The following is a 22,962-nucleotide window of genomic DNA, read 5'->3' on the forward strand; positions in this document are numbered from 1 at the left end:
GCTTTTATTTTTTTTCCTATAAGCAGCACTAGCACATATATGGTTTTGAGAGAAATAATATTGTTACCCTGCCCTGCTGGCCTTCCTATCCCCCCCAGGAATATAACTTCTGAAAAGGTCCCTAGATGCTTTTATAGGATGTGTAAAAGTGGGTGTTCAAATGGTTCCCTGCTAAGTTGCTATCATCCAATTTGTCTACGAGCGCAGTTTGTGGGATACTGGGTATGGTGCCTTGTCATCTGAAACTCATTGGGCACCCTCATTTTGTTCCCTAAAATACAAGAAAAAAACAATTTTTCTACAAGAGAGTGTAAGATAAGCAAAGGGCCCAACACTGTGTTCAAGTGGTTAAACTTGCATTCATTCCCATTTTTGCCTGTAAACAATGTAACCTAACGTTCCATTTCTGCCACATTGGATCAGGTGTGGTCTAATCAGGGCACTGAATCATTGAAACACAACATCCTCTGACCTGTTATCAAGCATTTTGTCAACAGTTCTGTTTGACTTATTGATTGTTGCTCTAAAGTGATTGACAGAATCATTGAATACCTTATTCCTTTAAAGTGCATGGTTCCATTTTTATGGAAGTTCATACCATATTCCTTTGGAAGTCTTCCCAACTATTAGGGGATTACTGCCACTGATAGCTCATCTGTAGTTTTGGTTTAGCCATCCATTACCAGATTTCCTCTGCCAAAACCGTACACTATCGCAGGATCATGCTGGAGAGCAAAGATTTCTTGTGATTATGTTTTCCACTACCAAAACTTCTGTTGTTGTCGCGTTGTCTCCTCCAACAAGTGTGGAGAGCTCATGGACCTCTGTCACTAAAATTGAGATCATGATTCTGGTGCTTCCTCCTCTTTGCCCATTAATCCTAGGCTCTTCTTTGACCTAGCACCGACCTCGATTATCTATTTGTTTAAAGTTGTGGAACAGAAATCAAGCTGTTACATTGTTAGGTGTCTACTATAGATCCCACATAGTCGGAACGAGATTGTGGAGTAAATCTGCAGGCAAATTTCAGAGGAATATTATAGAAACGATAAGGGTAATAGCGGTGGACCTCAATTGGACTGAGAAAAAAACGCAATAACTGCCATGGCAATTTCGTAATTACTGAAGTGTGTACAGGAGAACTTTCTCAATCAATATGATTCTGGCCCCATAAAAGAATGAAGCAGCACTGAGTCTAGTTTTGTGGAATGAAGTAAGCCAAGCAGAGTGTTTCAGCAGGAGCACTCCAGGTAAATAGTGACCTTGATATAATTTTAAAATAATTATTGGAAGGGCGAAGTGAAAAATCAAAGATGAATGTACCCAGTTGGAAAAGGAAGATGAATGTACCCAAGTGGAAAAGAGTCAATTTCAATAATTTGAAAAGAGATCCAGCACAGGTGGGCTGAAAAAAGTAGATTGACCAAGAAAGCAGTAAATGAGCAATGGCTGTCATCAATACAAATGTTATTGAGTACAAATCAAGGATATTTTCCTGAGGATGGACGATGGAATACCTAATGTTAGAAGCTCACTGGATTAGAAAGGTTCAGAGGTAAAAATAAAATGGGAAAAAGAAGTTTATGAAAAATGTCAAGGTCAGGTACAGAGCGCAACAAAAAATCAGGCAGAACATTTGAGATTGCAGGCGTAAATTTAAAAACTGTAAAAGGGTAAAGGGACAGAATTATAAAAGGATCAGCAGGTAAGTTCAAAGGAGATCCTACAAAACAAAGAAAGGTAAAAGGTTAGTTAAAGAAATGCTGGAGGTGATTAGAGATAGAGGAAATTGTCTTGTGGAGGCAGAGGATATGGCTGCGGTACTGAATTTGTACTCCCCTTGTGGAGAAAGATGCAGGTGAAGCTAATCAAGGAATAGAGGAGAGCGGAGTATGGATATTGGACGGAATGAAAATAGAGACAAAGTATTTTCTAAAACTCCGTTAGCCAGTCACCGGGGCCAGGATTCTCCCCTACCCGACGGGGCGGGGGAATCCGGCGTAATGGAGTGGCAGGAACCACTCCGGCGTCGCGCCGCCCCAATTCTCCACACCTGTAGGGGCCAAGCCCTTACCTTGAGGGGCTAGGCCCGCGCCGGAGTGATTTCCGCCCCGCCGGCTGGCGGTAAAGGCCTTTGGCGCCACACCAGCTGGCGCCGAAAGGACTTCGTCGGGCGACGCATGCGCGGGAGCGTCAACGGCTGCTCACGGCATCCCCGCGCATGCACAGTGGAGGGGGTCTCTTCCGCCTCCGCCATAGTGAAGACCATGGCGAAGGCGGAAGAAAAAGAGTGCCCCCACGGCACAGGCTCACCCACCGATCGGTGGGCCCCGATCGCGGGCCAGGCCACCGTGGGGACACCCCCCGGAGCCAGATCGCCCCGCGCCCACCCCCCAGGACCCCGGAGCCCGCCCGCGCCGTCTGCTCCCGCCGGTAAGGTAGGTGATTCAATCCACGCCGGCTGGCGAGGGTTGCCAGCGGCGGGACTTCGGCCCATCGCGGGCCGGATAATCGCCGGGGGGAACCCGCCGACCGGTGCGGCGCGATTCTCGCCCCCGCCGATTCTCTGTTGCAGAGAATTCGGGACACGGGGGCGGGATTCGCGCCAGCCCCCAGCGATTCTCCAACCCTGCGGGGGGTCGGAGAATCGCGCCCTAATGTAGGACTGTAATGGAGGTTGCTGACGGAAACTATGATGGGGATAGCAGAAGATCGGACCTCAATCTTCCTTGAATATTGGAAATGTTCCCAAGGATTGTAAACTATACACCCTGCTCCAAAAAGGAGAGGGGTATAAACATGGTAACTACAGGACAATCAGCCTAATGTCAGTGGTTGGAAAACTACTACATACCATTGTCAAGGTCAACACTATTACTTATTTGGAGAAGCATGGGTTAATGAGGGACAGCCAGAATGAATGTTAATGGTGTCTGAATAACCTCTGATTGAGTTATTTGGTGAAGTAACAGAGGGTTGATGAGGGTTATATGGTAGTTGTTATGTGCATGGACTTTCAAACGGCATTTCATAAAGTACCACATTAGATACCTGTTTGGAGAACAGAAATGCGTGGTATACATGGATAGTGGTAAATTGGATGTGAACATGGCTGGGAGATGGGAAACTGAGAATAGTGGTGACCAGATTTTCTTCTTGATTGGAGCAAAGCAGGGCATCCCTGGAGTCTATATATGACTTTGACTTGGGTACAGGGATTACAATTTTCTAGTACACAATAGATACAAGTCTTGGCAACATGATGTGTAGCAATCATGATAAGTGCAGACTTTTTGATAGTGAGGGCAGGCATATGTCTAATTTAATGTTTAAGTGTAAATTGATGCATTTTGAGAGAATCAGACTAGAGAGGCAATGTAATATAAATGGTGCTTTTTGAGAAGATGTAAGTACCAAAGACCTCTGGATGCGTTGTCACAAATCTTTGGAGGTGGCAGGGCAAGAAGGTGAATGGGATAATTGACTTGTGTAAAGAGGTATTGAATACAAAACCAAGGAAGTCATATGCAATGATTGCAAATCATATTTACGGCCTCAGCAGGAGTATTGTGTAAAATTCTAGCCACCGCACTTTAGGAAAGATATCAAGTTTCTGGAGAGAGTGCAAAGGGTGGTGGGGGGTGGGGGGGAATATTTCTGACTTAAAGCCTGCCCCTCAGCAATAGCAGCTAATGGCCAATCTGATTGTCTGGCAGTTCTAGCAGTCCCATTGGCGCCAGATCTGATTAGTGCACATTGCTGGGACTGGTAGTAGGCCTCAGGATAAAGAGAGCCATGTGTCCGGACCCGATAAGTCCAGGGATTTGAATGGGGAGAGACCAGAGAGCCCGGTGAGCAGGGTGGGATGTGGAGAATTGGTTTTGGAGTCCAGACAGGGAGAAGTAAAGGGGGAATAACATCTTCAGGAAGGGTGTGTCTGTGATGTGCATAGGACACCATGCAAAGGACATGCCCTCTCCCTTCCCACTTTTTCCACTAAGGTTGAAAAAGAAACCTTCTTACTCCTGCCCAACTACCCAAACCAATTGTATTATGGCATGGGCAGCACAATTCTAGGGTCAATTGGCATGATAACAAGCTCAGTTGTCCGTTAATTGTTCATTTAAAATTGCTGAACAGGCTGTTAATTTCAGGGGCCGTCTACTGTTTTATTTCAACAGGTTCAGGGGTGGATAGGAAGACGAGCCACCCATCACGTTTAACACACCCTCCACTCCGGGCCAAGTTCACTGCACCTATGAATTGCATCTCCTGCTTTTTGTTGACCTATTTCCAATATAATATTGATCACCCAACGTTCCCTCCTGACTCTTGTGCTAGCTGACATTGTAAATAATTACACCTCCTCAGGTGCTATTTAATTTCCATTCAAAACCCATTCATCTTTTATCTAAAGCCTGCATAGATGAAGTCTGAGTCACAAGCGAGGTGGGTGGGGGGTTGTTTCTTCTGCTCCATCATCATTCTCTGAGGAGGGACCTGACGGTTTTCCCAATACAGCGGTTAGCTGCTTGATTGGCTCCAGTAGCTGCAGCATTGTCTGTGTAATGAAGTTATTAATCAGCACTGTAGACCTGTGGCTGTTTATGGAATCCAGAGCCCTCATGCCTTTTTAGTACTCCATCCTTCAAACCTCTGGCTGTTAATTCTGACTCCCCTGATTCATTAGTCTGTCTTTTTAATGGCACCATTCTCTTCCACCATGTCACCTTTCCTAATATTGGATTCTGGCACCTGGAAGCCCACCTCGCGTCAAAGCATTTGCTTGGCCTGGTGTAATTACTCTACAGTTCAACCCAGTTTAATTTCAATTGATTGTCATTTCTTGGTGTTGAATTCTGCCTTTACATTGGCCTTCCTCTGACTACTCTAGAGTCAGAGCTGCATTAGCAGGTCAGAAACCTTGTTGTCTATCTCCTAGAATGTCCCTCTCCATTTGCTAGACTCTTGCTCCAATGTCCTTCCTTCTCGTTCCCCTTCTCCATAGTATTCCTGTATCTAGATTGATCTGTGAGTTATTAGGATGTTTCAATTACTCTTGCTATTGTTGAGATACCAAAGGTGGGGTTGGAGATTGGAAGCCTGCGTCACTATGTTGAGCAATAGTATTCAAGCGTTCACCTAGTTGTGGATTCCTTTCCTGCACTGGGCGCCCCTATAATACTGTGCGGCAGAGGGGGGGGAAAGAGCCCCGTTACTCCGGTGGTTGTGGAGGGGAGAGGATAGTGCCCCCAATACCTCTGTGGGTGTGGGGACAGGCGGTGAATCCTCCCTGTCCGTGGGGAGATTTAACTTTCAGCCCCTTTAAAGATGGCACCCTAATCTCTTTGGAACTTGCCTTGCCGTCTCTATCAGGCTCCACTGTGCCAGAGTGATTGCGCAGACCATGCCCTCAGATTCTCTGTGCACTAAGTGCCAGAAAATCTGGTCCGAAAACTTGGCTATGCATCTGGAAAGCCACACATCAGTTTCTAGAGCCTGACACTGATAAAATTTGGTAATCTTATGCCCATTAACTCTGTTTCCACCATGCTGCCTGACCTGCTGATTATTTCCAACATAGCCGTATCTGTTCAAGAATTCCAGCATCCACAGTAATTTGCCTTTGAAATTGAAACTCTGCTTTGTATATCTTTCAGTACCTTGAATGTGAGACTGCTTGAACATAGGAAATGGCCTTTTTATGCATCAGGCATCCAAATGGTCAGGGGAAAAAAAAGGAGATATGAGAGCTATCCCCAAGTTTATTTTTCCTTTTCTTACAGATGCATTGTAATTACTAATTTTATTTCCTCCTCCCACTGTACCCCTCCTCCCGCCCCAACTCCAGAATGGTGGAAATGAAACTTGGTGTTGAAAAGAATGAGATGATTGACTTCAGCTACAGACAAGGAAGAGAAGGGATGATTCTAGATGCAACTGTACGTGATATCTATGTTTGTGCAAGTATGGAATTTCTACTCACAGTGGCTGACTTTTTTGTCAAGGCAAATAACCAAGTCTCTGCAGTTCCGATGAATAAGACAACTGTAACACCATCAAAAGAAAAAGGTTTGGAAGATCATTAAGAGCACTTAGATTTTTTTTTAAATTGTATAGAATCTATGCATTTACATCTTTTCTCTTTATTTCTTTTAAGTGTCATCACAATCTTCGTCCAAAATGGAACTCCATGTACATGTTCAGAATCCAGAGATTGTCTTTGTGGCAGATCTGACAAAAGCAGATGCCCCTTCGCTAGTGGTGACTACACAGTGTGAAGCTGACATTACTAATGATTCAGAAGGTCAACAAATAACTGCAACTGTTAAAGATCTTAAAGTTACGGTCTGCCCATTCCTAACAGAAAAGCGAAAAAGTCAAGTTACCACGGTACATGGAAATGATGAATTACAAATTGTGTAGTTTTCATAGTTAATTTTCATTTGTATTACTTAAATTAATCTATATGTCCTTTTATTGGATATCTCTTCATTTTAGGTTTACTTTACTTTAAAATGAAAGTGAACCTGAAATGCAGGTTTATCATCTTATGTATAATGCCACTAAACTTGCATGTGGTGACACAGTGGTTAGCACTGCTACCTCAGCGCCAGGGACCCATGTTCAATTCCGACCTGAGGTGATTGTCTGTCTAAAGTTTGCACATTCTTCCCGTGGCTATGTGGGTTTCCTCCGGGTGCTCCGATTTCCTTCCACTGTCCAAACATGTGCCGGTTAGCAGGATTGGCCATGCTAAATTGCCCCTTGGTGTCCAATGGTGAGATACAGTTGCAGGGATAGGGCGAGAGATTGGGCCTTGGTTGGGTGCTCTTTCAGAGGGTCGCTGCAGACTCAGTGGGTTGAATGGCCTCCTTCTGCACTGTAGGGATGCTATCATTCTATATCACTATTGATTAGCTTAATCTGAATTCAGTTTACTGGAACCACTGAATTTGCAACGGTATAATCTAGAACCTATAATGTAATGTTTATTTTTAATTCAAAAAATAGGTCTTGCAGCCTTGCAGTTTGGTTTTTCGAAGTGTGCAAGCTCCTTCTGGTCCCAGTTGCATGGAATTGGCAGTAAACTCGCTAATACTGAAAGTAAGAAAATATTTTGTCTAGTGTATCACGTTACATTGCACAACAATTTAAAAATGCATATTCAACAATTTGTGGTATTTTTTATATGTGCTTATTGTCTAGGTATCTCCTGTTATTATTAACACGGTGATTACAATTACGTCTGCCTTAACTCCTGCTGTCGATAGTCCACATGAAAAGGACAGTGAAATCCCCCCTGACTTGTGGAATAAGAAGAATGTGAAAGATTTAAAACTCTGGATTTTGGAGAATCCTGAAAATAGTCAACGTAAACTTGAACCAACAACACAGCTAGGATCTACGGGACAGAATCTAAAGATGACTTTGGAATTTATTTGTTTGACGCTTGAAGCAGGTGTTGGACACCGAACCGTTCCAATGCTTTTGGCAAAGTCAGCTTTTAAAGGAGATGTGAAAAATTGGAGTACACTCATTAATCTGCAATGTCATCTTAATTTAGAGGTAGGAATTTGCTGGAAAAGTCTATATTATATTACTATGTATCTATACTAGTCCTGCATGTGTATGTACTAATTAAGTTTTTATGTTTTTTGACATGCATTTTTGAGATGTGACAATTCTGATGAATCATAGTAATTCAAATTTGATGAGATTTTTAGTCTATTTTAAAATAAGCAGTTCCACCTCTGGTTACAGCATGTAGGGAGGAGTCGCACACGACTGCCTTTTTGCCTCTTTTCGCCGAGTTTTTGGGGTTTGTGTTAACACTTCGTTAATTCGTTGGGATAAGGTTCCCACACAAGAGAAAGGCCCAGAGTGTCCAGGTTAAGGAAGCCAACAAATAAAGAATCATCAACGGACTTGGAGACTTCTCGAGGCTCGTCCGCTAAAAAATGGCAGTGGAGGACACTACCTCAACTCTGGCCGAATTGTCAGCTAAAATGCTGACAGGCATTTTGGCAATGGAATTTCAGAAACAGCAGCAAGCTGTCCACAAGTCAATAGAAGAGACCATAGTCTCCAAATGGTCGATGCTGGCAAAGACCGATGAGATGGTAAGAGGGCTTGGCATGGCGTTACAAAGTGTGGGGGCAGTTCTCACGAGGCAGAGTGATCAGATTGTCTCCTTGGAAGCCTAGATGGAAATAATGGCCGGTGTTAATAAAGTACTGAGGGCCAAGGTGGATTATCTGGAGAATCGCTCTAGGACAGTGTTCTTCAAACTTGGGGGTGCGACCCGTGGGAGGGTCGCGGAGCCGTCCTTCGCGGCGCTCCCGATCGCGCAAATCCCCGGATGGCGACTCCATACTTTCCGACACCGGAAGGCTTCACCTTCGTGCAACAGGTTCCATTGGAGGAGCGTGTACGAGGGCCAAAGGGACCCAAAACCATTTCCTCTGTTTTAGCAGCAAACAAGGTAAGAGAAAAATGGTGGGTCACTCAGGTCGGCCGGCGTGGGTCTCGACTGTCAGCCCGTGGGTCGCGAAGGTCGGCCAGGTTGGGTCCCAAAGGTTGGCCGGTTGGTAAAAATGGGTCCCCTGAAAAAAAGTTTGAAGAACACTGCTCTAGGAGACAGAAGCTTAGAATCGTGGGATTGCCAGCGGGAATGGAAGGGCCACATTTGACTGACTACATTTTGAAGATGATGGGGTAGGATGGATTGATGTCCCCTCCCCTCCCGAACTGGATTGAGCCGTTTAGGCAGAAGCCCCGTTCTGGCGAACCACCATGGGCAATTATGATGTTCCACAGTTATTAGGAGAGGGAACGAGTCCTGAGGGGGCAAAGGATCATCGGGACCTCAGATGAAAGGGCCACGCCATCAGGTTCTATCAAAATGGGGCGCGGTAAAGGCTAAATGACGGGCGGCGTTAAATGACGTGCCACGGTGTATAAGAGTAAAGTTCAATTTGGGGTGGTATACCCTGCACGCCTCCGAGTGACTTATGATTCAAAAAACAATTCTTTTGATGCACCGGAGGAGGCAGTTGCTTTTGTCAGGAAGCATGGGGACGAGTTAATTGTAACTTTCATGAGGTCTTTGTATTAATTGGGAGGGCATGTGGTTATGGGCATTTGTTGGGTTTCCTTGTAAAAGTTTGTATTTTCTTGTTCTTGTGTGGGATATGTGTTGTTTCTTTGTTTATTAATGTTGGATGTGGGCTGGTTGTTGTGGTTACTTATTTGTCTTTACTCTGGTGTGGGTAATTACAACTCATTATGTTAGGATAGTTTTAAATAATGAGCTTAGGGTTTTTGTTTAGTTTGGGGTTGGGGAGAGGGGTTTGTGTTCACCTTTTGGTGGATAGATTGTTTACTTGGCTGTGGTATTGTTGGGAGGTGGGGTGGAGGGTAGGGGTAGTTTTCTGACAGTGGCTACAGCTTGTTCTGTGTTCTGTCATGTGGACGGGCTGGCGGCCATCTTGGGTGGGCCTGGCCTGGTGCCTGTGTATTTTAAGTAGCTGCTGGATTACCCCTTTTGGTGGAAATTGCTGACTCTGATCGTGGAGGGGGGGTGGCAGGGCCCCAATTCGACTGGTCACTTGGAATGTAAGGGGGTTGAACGGCCTGGTAAAAAGATCAAGGATATTTGCTCACCTGTGTGGTGAATGTATAGTACTAGTAATTCACCAGTGTATTCGTATCATGTTCTGCCATATGTTATTGACCTTGTGGGCTCCACTTGTGGGCTCCACCTATCGGCCATTGTGTGGCTTCACCCACAGGGGGATATGTTGGGGCATGTACCGGCTCCGCCCATGGCTCCTCCCCTTGAAAGGAAATATAAAGAGCAGTTGATCTGTAGGCGGTTCACAGTATTGTACCGGTCACAGACAGGCACTGTTCTAAGCTGATTAAAACCGCGGTTTACTTCTACTCGTGTCTTTGAGTGAATTGATGGTCGCATCAATTTAATCAGCTTAAACACAACTATGGAATCAGCCCTCAAACCTGATCGACTGGAACTCGATCCACAGGCTGCGGAGGCGGAATACATTTTTTCGCACTGTCTTCGATGCTTCAAGGCCTATCTCGCTGCTTCTTCCACGCCTTCCGTCACCGATGAACAGAAGCTGAGCCTCCTCCATGCATGGGTGAGCCATCGCATTTCTGTTCAGCTCAACGAGGTCTACTCCAATGCAGATGCCCTCGCGATGCTCGAACGCCTATACATTCGGCCCGTGAATGAGGTCTACGTGCGACACATCTTCACCACTCGCCGCCAGCGCCCCGGGGAGTCACTAGATGACTACCTACATGACCTCAAAGCCCTCGCACGCAACTGTAATTACCAGGCCGTTACGGCCACTCAGCACATGGAACTCGCCGTCCGAGACGTCTACGTGGCGGGAGTCCGGTCGAATTATGTGAGACAGCGCCTGCTCGAAAAGGGGGCCCAGGATCTGGACGACACGGTAAAGTTAGCCACCTCTCTGGAGGTTGCGTTTCAGAGCCTTACTGCGTTCCCGGCTGACCACGCGATCCCCTCGTGGGCCCCCGACCAGAGACTACCACAGGCCTGTGCCGCACGGCCGCCCGCCCATCATGGGGGGGCTACCCTGCTATTTTTACGGCCAGTCTCAACACCCCCGACAGCACTGCCCGGCCCGCAACGCGAACTGCAGCAGCTGCGGGAGAAAAGGACATTTCGCCAAAGTCTGCCTGGCCAGGTCTAAGAACTCTGACTCACAGGCCCACAGACCCCGCAGGGTGACAACGTGTCTGCCGACTCCGCCCCCTGCAGATGCATCAGCCTCGTGCTATCAGTGGTGCAGCCATCTTCCGGCCCTCACAGCACATGCGACTCACAGGGGCCGCATCTTGGCCACCCTCCCCCACGCGGCCGGCCACATGCAATCCATGGGGGACGCCATCTTCCTCACCGCCCGCCACGCTCGACCAACGGGGACCCCCATCTTGGCCGCCATCTGCTACGCCGCTCGACGCGTATGATCAATATGGACAGTCATCGCGGGGCCGCCCCAGCCCCTCCGGCTACCCGCAGCTCAGTGCGGTCACCCTGGACCAGTCGCAACCCAAGCACCTCCGGAGCTCCATGATGGCCTTCCGGGTTAACAGGCACGAGACGCCTTGCCTCTTCGACTCCGGGAGCACAGAGAGCTTCATTCACCCAGACATGGTAAGACACTGCTCGCTCCCAATTATCCCGGCGCAACAAACCATCTCCCTCGCCTCTGGGTCGCACTCGGTGCAAATCCAAGGGTGCACTACTGCAACCCTAGCAATACAGGGCGCTGAGTACGCTAACTTTAAATTATATGTGCTCCCAGACCTCTGCGCTCCTCTCCTATTGGGACTTGACTTCCAATGTAACCTCAGGAGCCTAACCCTGAGGTTCAGGGGGCCCCTGCCCCCACTCACCATATGTAGCCTCGCGACCCTAAAAGTCGACCCTCCCCCTCTCTTCGCAAACCTCACCGCCAACTGCAAGCCAGTCGCCACCAGAAGCAGGCGGTATAGCATGCAGGACAGGACGTTCATTAGGTCTGAGGTCCAGCATCTCTTGCAGGAGGGTGCCATCGAGGCCAGCAATAGCCCCTGGAGAGCTCAGGTGGTGGTCGTCAAGACCGGGGAAAAGTTCCGGATGGTGGTTGATTAAAGCCAAACCATTAACCGGTATACGCAACTCGATGTGTCCCCCCTTCCCCGGATTGCAGACATGGTAAACCAGATTGCACACTACCGGGTGTTCGCCACGGTGGATCTGAAGTCTGCATACCACCAGCTCCCAATCCGCCTGGAGGACCGCCACTACATGGCTTTTGAGGCAGACGGTCACCTTTTCCATTTCCTCCGGGTCCCCTTTGGCGTCAAGAATGGGGTTTCGATGTTCCAAAGAGCAATGGACCGAATGGTGGACCAGTACGGGCTGCGGGCCACATTTCCGTACTTGGATAATGTCACCATCTGCGGCCATGAGCAGCAGGACCACGACGCCAACCTCCACTGATTTCTTCAAACCGCCCAAACCCTCAATCTCACCTACAACAAGGAGAAATGCGTTTTCCGCACAACCAGACAAGCCATCCTCGGCTACATCGTGGAGAACGGGGTTCTAGGGCCCGATCCTGACCGTATGCGCCCCCTCCTGCAACTCCCTCTCCCTCACTGTCCCAAGGCCCTGAAGAGGTGCCTTGGGTTCTTTTCATATTACGCCCAGTGGGTCCCCAATTATGCGGACAAAGCCCGCCCACTAATCAAGGCCACCATCTTTCCACTGACAACTGAGGCCCGCCAGGCCTTCAGCTGCATCAAGGCGGACATCGCCAAAGCCGCGATGCGCATGGTGGACGAGTCCGTCCCCTTCCAGGTGGAGAGCGACGCATCAGAGGTCGCTCTCGCCGCCACCCTCAACCAAGCAGGCAGACCGGTAGCATTCTTTTCGCGCACCCTCACCTCCTCTGAAATTCGACACTCGGTCAAAAAGGAAGCCCAAGCCATCGTGGAAGCCGTGCGGCACTGGAGGCACTACCTCGCTGGTAGGAGGTTTACCCTTGTCACCGACCAACGATCGGCAGCCTTCATGTTCGACAATACGCAGCGGGGCAAAATCAAGAACGATAAGATCTTGAGGTGGAGGTTCGAACTTTCCACCTATAACTACGATATAGCATATCGTCCTGGGAAGCTCAACGAGCCCCCAGATGCCCCGTCGCGCGGCACATGCGCCAGCGCGCAAGATGACCGACTACGGGCTATCCACGATGACCTCTGCCACCCGGGGGTCACCCGGCTGGCAGATTATATCAAGGCCCACAACCTGCCCTACTCCACCGAGGAGGTCAGAGCTATGACCAGGGACTGCCAAATCTGTGCGGAGTGTAAACCGCACTTCTATCGACCGGACAAGGCCCACCTGGTAAAGGCATCCCGGCCCTTTGAACGCTTCAGTATCGATTTTAAAGGGCCCCTCCCCTCCAATAACCACAATACATATTTCCTCAACATCGTAGATGAGTTCTCCCGCTTCCCATTTGCAATCCCCTGCCCCGATATGACCACATCCACTGTCATTAGAGCCCTGCAGAGTGTCTTCACACTGTTTGGTTTCCCCAGTTATGTCCACAGCGACCGGGGCTCGTCATCCATGAGCGACGAACTGCATCAGTACCTGCTCAGTAAGGGCATTGCCTCGAGCAGGACTACCGTTTATAACCCCAGGGGAAACGGGCAGGTGGAGAGGGAAGCCGAAATGGAAATAATGGCTGGTGTTAATAAAGTACTGAGGGCCAAGGTGGATTATCTGGAGAATCGCTCTAGGACAGTGTTCTTCAAACTCGGGAGCGACCCGTGGGTGGGTCGCAGGCGGGTGTCGGGAGGGTCGCGGAGCCGTCCTTCGCGGCGCTCCTGATCGCGCAAATCCCCGCGCAGCAGCTGGCTTTTAATAACGCCGGCTGCAAGCGGCCTCAAAATGGCCGCGAACGATCATCGCATAATTTTGCGCATACGCACCGATGATCGGGCGCGCATGCGCAGTGCGGCTGCTATTTTTTTAAACGGTCGCAGCTTTTTGTTTTACAAGTTTGGGTTTTTTTTCTTCATTTTCTTCATTTATTTTCTTCATTTAATTTTTTTTTTCACTTATTTTATTCATTTTATATATTTTTTTTTACACCAGTTCAAGGGGTTTTATTGAATAAAATTTTACAGACAAAAATGCAGAACTTTGGACAGATGCAGACTCCATACTTTCTGACACCGGAAGGCTTCACCTTCAGCCAACGGGTTCCATTGGAGGAGCGTGTCTGAGGGCCAAAGGGACCCTAAACCATTTCCTCCATTTTTATCAGCAGCAAACAAGGTAAGAGAAAATGGTGGGTCGCGAAGGTCGGCCGGCGTGGGTCGCGAAGGTCAGCCGGCGTGGGTCGCGAAAGTCAGCCGGCGTGGGTCGCGAAGGTTGGCCGGCGTGGGTCGCGATAGTCGGCCGGGGTGGGTCGCGAAGGTCGGCCGGCGTGGGTCGCGAAGGTCGGCCAGGTAAGCTGATTAAAACCATGGTTTACTTCTACTCGTGTCTTTGAGTGAATTGATGTCGCATCAACCTGAAAAGTTTGAATGTTAAAGTGGCGTTTTTGCAGGAGACCCATTTGTGGGTCAGAGACCAGACAAGGTTACGGAAGGGATGAGTGGGACAGGCATTCCACTCTTGTTTTGATGGCAGGGCTCGGGGTGTGGGGTTGATTCATCAAAGGGTTTCTTTATTGGTTGCTAAGATTTTGACAGACCCAAGTGGGAGACATGTGATTATTAGTGGGTCTTCGGCAGGATTCTCGGTGATCCCAGTTAATGTGTACACTTGAAGCTTGAAGAGTGCATGGTACTTGGCAATTGTTATCTCAGATAGGGCAGCACGGTAGCATGGTGGTTAGCACAATTGCTTCACAGCTCCAGGGTCCCAGGTTCGATTCCCGACGTGGGTCACTGTCTGTGCGGAGTCTGCACGTTCTCCCCGTGTGTGCGTGGGTTTCCTCCGGGTGCTCCGGTTTCCTCCCACAGTCCAAAGATGTGCAGGTTAGGTGGATTGGCAATGCTAAATTGCCCTTAGTGTCTAAAATTGCCCTTAGTGTTGGGTGGGGTTACTGGGTTATGGGGATAGGGTGGAGGTGTGGGCTTGGGTAGAGTGCTCTTTCCAAGAGCCGGTGCAGACTCGATGGGCCAAATGGCCTCCTTCTGCACTGTAAATTCTATGAAAAAAAAAGATCATGCCCTGCATTTTTAGAATTGGTGTTAGAGCCCAGGTTCCTTTTAACGCTCACCGTGGAGATTGGCAGACAATTGATTTTGTGAGCACGTATCCTCCGCCATTGGTGAGTACATTTTGTTTAATAACCCTTCTGGGTTGTGGGAGGCCTTTAAGGCAATCATTAGCGGGGGGGAGATAATTTCCTTCAAGTCACGTAAGGAAAGGTTTGGGAGGTTGGAGCGGCAGAGACAGGATGATTCCATCCTTGAAGTGACCTCCAAAACTCACTTGCCCCTACGCCGGAATTTCTGGCGAGTAGGAAAAAGTTGCAGACGGAATTTGAGCTACTCTCAATGGGTAAGGCAGTGAGCCCGTTACGACGCTCGACGGGAGCATTCTATGAACATGGGGCAAAGGCCAGTCGCCTACTAGAGCACCAGCTGAGCCGGCTCCATGAGATTGTGCAGGTAAGTGGCAGGTTGGTTTCCACCCCCTCGAAGGTTAATGCTGCATTTGAAGCCTTCAATCAAAGTCTTTGCAGATTGGAGCCCCCAGGGGGGGAATTTATCCATGTGCAGCTTTTTGAGGGTTTGTTCTTTCCAGTGGTGGAGAGGGAGAGACAAGAGGAGTTGGAATCCCCGCTGGGCCGCAAGGAGATTATGAAATGTATTGGTTTAATGTAGTTGGGTAAAGCTGCAGGCCTTCATGACAGGAGGTGATCAATGGGACGCATGTCCCCTTAAAAGCACCTGCAGATGACAGACCGCTTTTCACAAACAGAAAGGGGTCCACTTGATGAACATGCAGCTGATATGTGACCATCAAATGCGTATCATGAACATCTGTGCCTGATACCCGGGCAGTGTGCGTGACCCCTTCATCCTGGCATACTCATTGAGTCTGGGCCTTTTTAAGGCCCCACCCCACCCCCAGCTGGGAGGTTGGTTCCTGGGCGACGGGGGTTATCCACCACAGTCGTGGCTGATGACACCTATCTGAAGGCCACGAACGTCATGGAGACCCGCTACAACGATGCCCATACAGCGACCAGCATCCTGAAGATGTGGGTCAGATGCCTGGACCGCTTTGGAGGGGCCCTCTAGTATGGCACTGGGAGGGTTGCCCGTATCGTGGCGGCCTGCTGAGATCTCCACTACATCACGCAGCAGAGGGGCGACATGTTGCAGGAGGAGGATGACGCCAGTCCTTGTCGGACGAGGAGGATGCGGGGAAGGCGAGGATGAGCAGGATATGGGGCCCGGTCAGGCATGGGATGCCACACGACATGTGCGCCAGGGCCAATGTGACGGGACTCTCTGGTAGCCTCCAGGTTCAACGACTAGGGTACTGGCCAGGTGCACAGACACCACATCCCACGCCCACAACGTGGGTGGCATGGACAAGCTGGGCTGAAGGGGCTGTTTCTATGCTGAAAACATCTATGATTCTATAACCCCTCCCGGCTACTCACCCCAGCCTGCAACCCTCCCTCTGTGATGCATACCTGTCGCACCACCGGGGTGCGGACCCTGGGTTGGCAGTAACAGTGGGTCTAGTCCATGGGATGGAGGATGATGAGAGCTGGTGCTCTGCATTGTTTTTTGTATTCTTTAAAAATATGCTTATGAAGAGTTTTTTAACACAATTTTCAACCATACAAGCAACCCCCCCGCCGTAACAGAAAAGAAAGAAAGCTTGCATAGCAGGACATGAACATGGCAAGTCAATATGATACAGAACTTTGTACATTGGATTCCTCCCGTACATGTCAGTTTTCCGGGTCATTCATGTGTTTTCTTGCTCAAATGCCCCCCACAAAAAAAAACCCTTCCCCCTCCCTCCTCCCTCCTCCTCCTCCTCCTCCCCTCTTTCCACATTAACAAGATCCTTCGCCGGGCTACTAGGGACGCAAAGGCCAGAATGCCGGCCTCTTTCGCCTCCTGCACTCCCGGCTCGTCCACTACTCCAAATAGTGCTTGCCCCCAGCTTGGCTTGACCCGGACTTTCACCACCTTAGATACTATTCCCGCAACTCCCCTCCAGAACCCCTCCAGTGCCGGGCATGACCAAAACATATGGACATGGTTCACCGGACTTCCTAAGCACCTCCCACATCTGTCCTCCACCCCAAAGAACCTACTCAGCCTCGCCCCCGTCATATGCGCTCTGTGCATTACCTTAAACTGTATCAGGCTAAGCCTGGCACACGAGGAAGAGGAATTAACCCTACTTAGGGCATCAGCCCACAGCCCCTCCTCAATCTCCTCCCCCAGCTCCTCTTCCCATTTACCTTTCAGCTCCTCTACCAAAGCCTCCCCCTCTTCTTCCATCTCCTGGTATATCGCCGACACCTTGCCCTCCCCGACCCATATGCCCGAAATCACCCTGTCTTGAATCCCCTGTGCCGGGAGCAGCGGGTATTCCCTCACCTGCCGCTTCACAAACGCCCTCACTTGCAGATACCTGAAGGCATTTCCCGGGGGTAATCCAAATTTCTCCTCCAGCGCCCCTCAGCTCGCAAACGTCCCATCGATGAACAGGTCCCCAATTCTTCTAATCCCTGCCCGATGCCAGCTCTGAAACCCCCCGTCCATCCTTCCTGGGACAAACCGATGGTTATCCCTAATCGGGGATCACACCGAGGATCCCAACGCTCCCCTGTGTCGTCTCCACTGCCCCAGATCTTTAGCGTTGCCGTCACCAGCGCCCCCAGGCTCGTTCCTTTGCAGGACGGCATCTCCAACCTCTTCCACGCCGCCCCCTCTCCCACCATCACCCACTTACGGATCATCGCCACGTTGGCTGCCCAGTAGTAGCCACCCAAATTCGGCAACGCCAACCCTCTATCCCTGCTACGCTCCAGGAACCCCCTCCTTACCCTCGGGGTCTTGCTCGCCCACACAAAACTCATAATGCTCCTGCCTACCCTCTTAAAAAAGGCCTTGGTGATCACGATTGGCAGGCACTGGAACACAAAAAGAAACCTTGGGAGGACCACCATTTTAATCGACTGTGCCCTGCCCGCCAGCGAGAGTAGCAACATGTCCCACCTTTTAAAATCCTCCTCCATCTGTTCCACCAGCCACGTCAAATTAAGTTTGTGCAGTGCCCCCCAGCTCCTAGCTAGCTGAATCCCCAAGTATCGAAAGCTCCTTTCCGCCATCCTCAACGGTAGGTCATCTATCCCCCTTCCCTGATCCCCCGGATGCACCACAAAGAGCTCACTCTTTCCCACGTTGAGCTTATAGCCCGAAAAATCTCCAAACTTCCTTAGGATCTGCATGACCTCAACCATCCCCCTCCACTGGATCCGCCACATACAGCAACAGGTCGTCTGCGTACAGCGACACCCGATGTTCCTCTCCCCCTTGGACCACCCCCTTCCATTTCCCCAACTCCCTTAACGCCATGGCCAAAGGTTCAATTGCCAATGCAAACAGCAGAGGGGACAGGGGGCACCCCTGCCTCGTCCCTCGATACAGCCGGAAATACTCCGACCTCCGCCGGTTCGTGACAACACTCGCCACTGGGGCTCTATACAGGAGCTTGACCCAACTAATAAACCCTCCGCCGAACCCAAACCTCCTCAACACTTCCCAGAGATACTCCCTCTCTACTCGGTCAAAGGCCTTCTCCGCGTCCATGGCTGCCACTTATCTCCGCCTCTCCCTCCACCGATGGCAGCATTATCACATTTAGGAGCCTTCGCACATTGGTATTTAGCTGCCTACCCTTTACGAATCCCGTCTGGTCCTCGTGAATCACCCCCGGGACACAGTCCTCAATCCTCGTAGCCAACATTTTTGCCAGCAACTTAGCAACTACGTTGAGGAGCGAGATCGGTCTATACGACCCACATTGCAGTGGGTCCTTATCCCGCTTCAAGATCAAAGAGATCGTCGCCTCCGACATTGTTGGGGGCAGGGTCCCCCCCTCCCTTGCTTCATTGAAGGTCCTTACCAGTAACGGGGCTAACAGGTCTACAAACTTCCTATAAAACCCCACCGGGAACCCATCCGGCCCCGGGGCCTTCCCTGCCTGCATGCTCCCCAGTCCTTTAACCAGCTCCTCCACCCCAATTGGCCCCCCCAAACTAGCCACCTCCTGCTCCTCCACCCTCGGGAACCTCAGTTGGTCCAAGAATCGTCGCATCCCCTCTTTTCCCCCTGGGGGCTGGGACCTATACAGCTCCTCGTAAAGGCCTTGAATGCCTCATTCACTTTCACCGCACTCCGCACCGTAGTTCCCCTGCCATCCTTGATTCCACCTATTTCCCTCGCTGCCATCCTCTTACGGAGCTGATGTGCCAGCATCCGACTCGCCTTCTCCCCATATTCATATATCGCCCCCTGTGCCTTCCTCCACTGTGCCTCTGCCTTCCCTGTGGTCAACAGGTCGAACTCCGTCTGGAGACTTTGTCTCTCCCTGAGTAGTCCCTCATCAGGAGCCTCTGCATATCTCCTGTCCACCCTTAAAATCTCCCCCACTAACCTCTCCCTTTCCCTGCCCTCTCTCTTCACCCTATGTACCCTGATGGAAATGAACTCTCCCCTGACCACCGCCTTCAGTGCCTCCCATACTACTCCCACCTGCACCTCCCCGTTGTCGTTGGCCTCCAGATACCTTTCGATGCACCCCCGCACCCTCCCACACACTTCCTCGTCTGCCAGCAGTCCCACATCCAATCGCCACAACAGGTGTTGGTCCCTCTCCTCCCCCAGCTCTAGCTCCACCCAATGCGGGGCATGGTCTGAAATGGCTATGGCCGAATACTCCGTTCCCTCCACTTTCGGGATCAATGCCCTGCCCAAAACAAAAAAATCTATCCAGGAGTAGGCCTTATGTACGTGGGAGAAAAAAGAAAATTCTCTGGCCAAAGGCCTGGCAACTCTACACTGATCTACTCCCCCCATCTGATCCATAAACCCCGTAAGCACCCTGGCCGCAGCCGGCCTCTTCCCCGTCCTAGATCTGGAACGATCTAATGCTGGGTCCAGCACCGTGTTAAAATCCCCACCCATTATCAAGCTCCCTACCTCCAAGTCTGGAATACGCCCCAACATCCGTTTCATGAATCCAGCACCGTCCCAGTTCGGGGCATTTACATTCACCAGCACCACCTCCGTCCCCTGCAACCTACCGCTCACCTTCACGTATCGACCTCCATTGTCCGCTACTATGTTCTTGGCCTCAAACGACACCCGTTTCCCCACCAATATTGCCACCCCTCTATTCTTCACATCCAGCCCCGAATGGAACACCTGTCCTACCCATCCCTTCCTTAACCTGACCTGATCTGCCACCTTCAGATGTGTCTCCTGAAGCATGGCCACGTCTGCCTTCAGTCCCTTTAGGTGCACGAACACTCGGGCCCTCTTAACCAGCCCATTTAGGCCTCTCACATTCCACGTGATCAGCCGGATTGGGGGGCTACCCCCCCCCCCCCCCCCCCGCCGACTAGCCATCTCCTATCTTAGGCCAGTCCCGTGCCCGCGCCTCCCGCACCCACCAGTCCCCCAGACGGGGAACCCCCGCCCCGACCACCTCTTCCATGTTCAGTTCCCCCTCGGACAGTGCAGCAGCAACTCTAATGTCCCCCCTTCCCTCCCCCCCCCCCCTCCCCGCTAGATCCACATCTAGCACTTTTGCTCCCCCCATATTACTTCCGTGAGTCAGCTGACCCCGCCCTCCCATTGATCTCCCCGTGTGGGAGTCTCTCTTCCTCCTTACCTTCCTCCATCCCCCCCTCCCTAGCGCGGGAAAAAGCCGGCGCTTTCCTGAGCCAGCCCCGCCCCCTGTGGCGCAGCTCCTGTTGCGGCCTTTATCCCAGTTCCCCCATCCCCGAGTCTCACCTCCCTCCAGCACCGACGCCCACATTCCCCACCATCTCGTCTACAGAAAAAAAAAGAATTTTAACCAGAACTCTACCCACATCCCCATCCATCATCCCACCCATGAAATAATCTTTACCCATATTTACAACCCCGTATACAACCAACATCCCCCCCCCCACAACCACAGCCCTTCAGTTCAAGTCCAATTTTTCCGTTTGGATGAAGGTCCAAGCCTCTTCTGGCGTTTCAAAATAATGGTGTCGGTCCTGATAAGTGACCCACAGTCGCGCAGGCTGCAGCATGCCGAACCTGACTCTTTTTTTGTGCAACACCGCCTTGGCCCGGTTGAAGCCAGCTCTCTCCTTGCCACCTCCGCGCTCCAATCCTGGTAGACTCGGATCACTGCATTCTCCCATCTACTGCTCCGCACCTTCTTGGCCCATCTCAGAACACTTTCTTTGTCCACGAAGCGATGGAACCTTGCCACTATCGCCCTTGGCGGCTCATCAGCCTTGGGTATCCTCGCCAGGACCCGGTGAGCCCCTTCCAGCTCCAGTGGGCTCGGAGAGGCCTCCGCGCCCATCAGCGAATGGAGCATCGTGCTCACATACGCCCCGGCATCAGCTCCCTCCACTCCTTCGGGGAGACCCAGGATCCGGCGATTCTTCCTCCTCGACCTCTTCTCCAGGACCTCGAGTCTCTCGGCCCACCTCCTGTGCACCGCCTCGTGCGCCTCCATTTTTACCGCCAGGCCCAGGATCTCGTCCTCGTTCTCATTCGTTTTATCCCTCACCTCACGAAGCTCCACTGCCTGGCCCTTCTGGGTCTCCTTCAGCCCCTCGATCGCCAACAGCATTGGCGCCAGCACCTCCTTTTTAAGCTCCTCCACACAGCGCTTAAGGAACTCCTGCTGGTCCGGCCTCCATGCTGCTCGATCTCTGCCCTCCGCCAGCTTGTTTTTTCCCCCTCGTTTTTGCCGCTGCTCCAGAGCCTCTTTCTCCGGCGCTCCACCGCTAATTTCCGCCATACAACGTAAGGGGGGACCTTACTTCACCTTCCCACATGGGATTAAATCAAAACATTTCCGTTGGGGCTCCTCTGGAGAGCCCAAAAGTCCTTGATAGCGGGAGCTGCCGAAATATGCGGCTTAGCTCCGCATCGCCGCAACCAGAAGTCTGCTCTGCATTGTTGACAATGTCTGACTCCTGTCCACGGTTGCACTTCCCACCACCCACCTGGATGATCGTTGCATGCGAGCTGGCCATACCACCACATGGTGCCATCGAATCCCTGGGGTGGCAGAGTTGGGGACGGGTGGGGGCAAGGGGGGGGCCACCGGAGTGGTGAGCTCTGGCTGAACTGCGGACCCTGAGCCCAGCTCAGGTGTTTAATGTGAGCAAATATATACAGAGTCGTGCCCTAGCCCCTATCACTGTACTGTGTCCTGCACCTATGCCAACTTAACTGGTATCTAAGTTTCTGCCCTGACAGCCCCTAGCGCTACATCTAGGTGGGTGGAGGCAGCCTGTGTGAATCCTGCCCTGTGACCTGGCCGCCTTCTGGGGAGACCGGGCCTGGATGGGCCCAGCTGCTGCTCAGGTATCCCAGGTGGCGTGTTGTTGCCCTGTTCTGCCTGCTGTTCACCAGATGCGCCGGGGACGGGGGTGTGGAGGGGTGGCTAGTCAGAGGTGTTGCAGTGTTCCGGCACCTCCCCTGCGGGTGTCATCGACACTGGCTCCATCACTGTCTCCTCCCTCGGGGTGCCCGATGGCCGCCGGTGTATTCCATGGGACGGGAGTCGAGCGGAGCTATCCCTTCAGGCTCGTCGCCACCTGGCGCTGCCAGTCCTGGAGGTCTGCTCTCGTTTCGGCCAGGGTCTGCAAGCTGTCAGGTGGATGTACCTTTAAGAAATGGGCGTTTATCAAATAGCTGCAGTGATGTCAGTGTGTGGGTGGAGCTGGGCTGTCTGTCTTTTACTTTCATTTTTGAGCTGGCGGATACAGTATGTTTTTGGTTTCGTTTTCAGAGGTGGAAAGCTGCATTCAAAGCAAGCAGCTGTGTAATGATCTCTCTCTCTCTACAAGCTAAGGAATGTCTCCAGATCGTTTGATGATTTCAAAGTAATACCTGTTTCTGTAGAGCATTTAAACCTGCTGTCTTTATTTTACAGAGGATTTAACTTGAGGATGTTGTTTCGAAAGTTATGAAGGGTTATCTATAGAGTACTGTATCTTTTGGGGGGTGGTCAGGATTAGTAGTTGATAAACTGTTTACTGTGTTTATAAAATGTTAACTGGATTCGTAGAATAAACATTGTTTTGTTTTAAATATACTTTAGCTCTCTGTTGCATCACACCT

At 50.8% G+C, this 22,962-nt stretch overlaps 1 protein-coding gene across 5 annotated transcripts in view; it reads left to right on the top strand.

The window, feature by feature from the left end:
- vps13a (vacuolar protein sorting 13 homolog A) overlaps positions 1 to 22,962 on the top strand; it is a 753,359-nt gene that overhangs the window by 364,446 nt on the left and 365,951 nt on the right. For all 5 annotated transcript variants that reach the window (XM_072516625.1, XM_072516626.1, XM_072516627.1 and 2 more), the window contains 4 exons: positions 5,852 to 6,072; positions 6,161 to 6,393; positions 7,015 to 7,107; positions 7,210 to 7,569. In XM_072516625.1, coding sequence (XP_072372726.1) covers positions 5,852 to 6,072; positions 6,161 to 6,393; positions 7,015 to 7,107; positions 7,210 to 7,569 — 907 coding nt within the window. The remainder of the gene's footprint in view (positions 1 to 5,851; positions 6,073 to 6,160; positions 6,394 to 7,014; positions 7,108 to 7,209; positions 7,570 to 22,962) is intronic.

The sequence above is a fragment of the Scyliorhinus torazame genome, chromosome 9 (genome assembly GCF_047496885.1).
Source record: "Scyliorhinus torazame isolate Kashiwa2021f chromosome 9, sScyTor2.1, whole genome shotgun sequence".
NCBI lineage: Eukaryota > Metazoa > Chordata > Chondrichthyes > Carcharhiniformes > Scyliorhinidae > Scyliorhinus > Scyliorhinus torazame.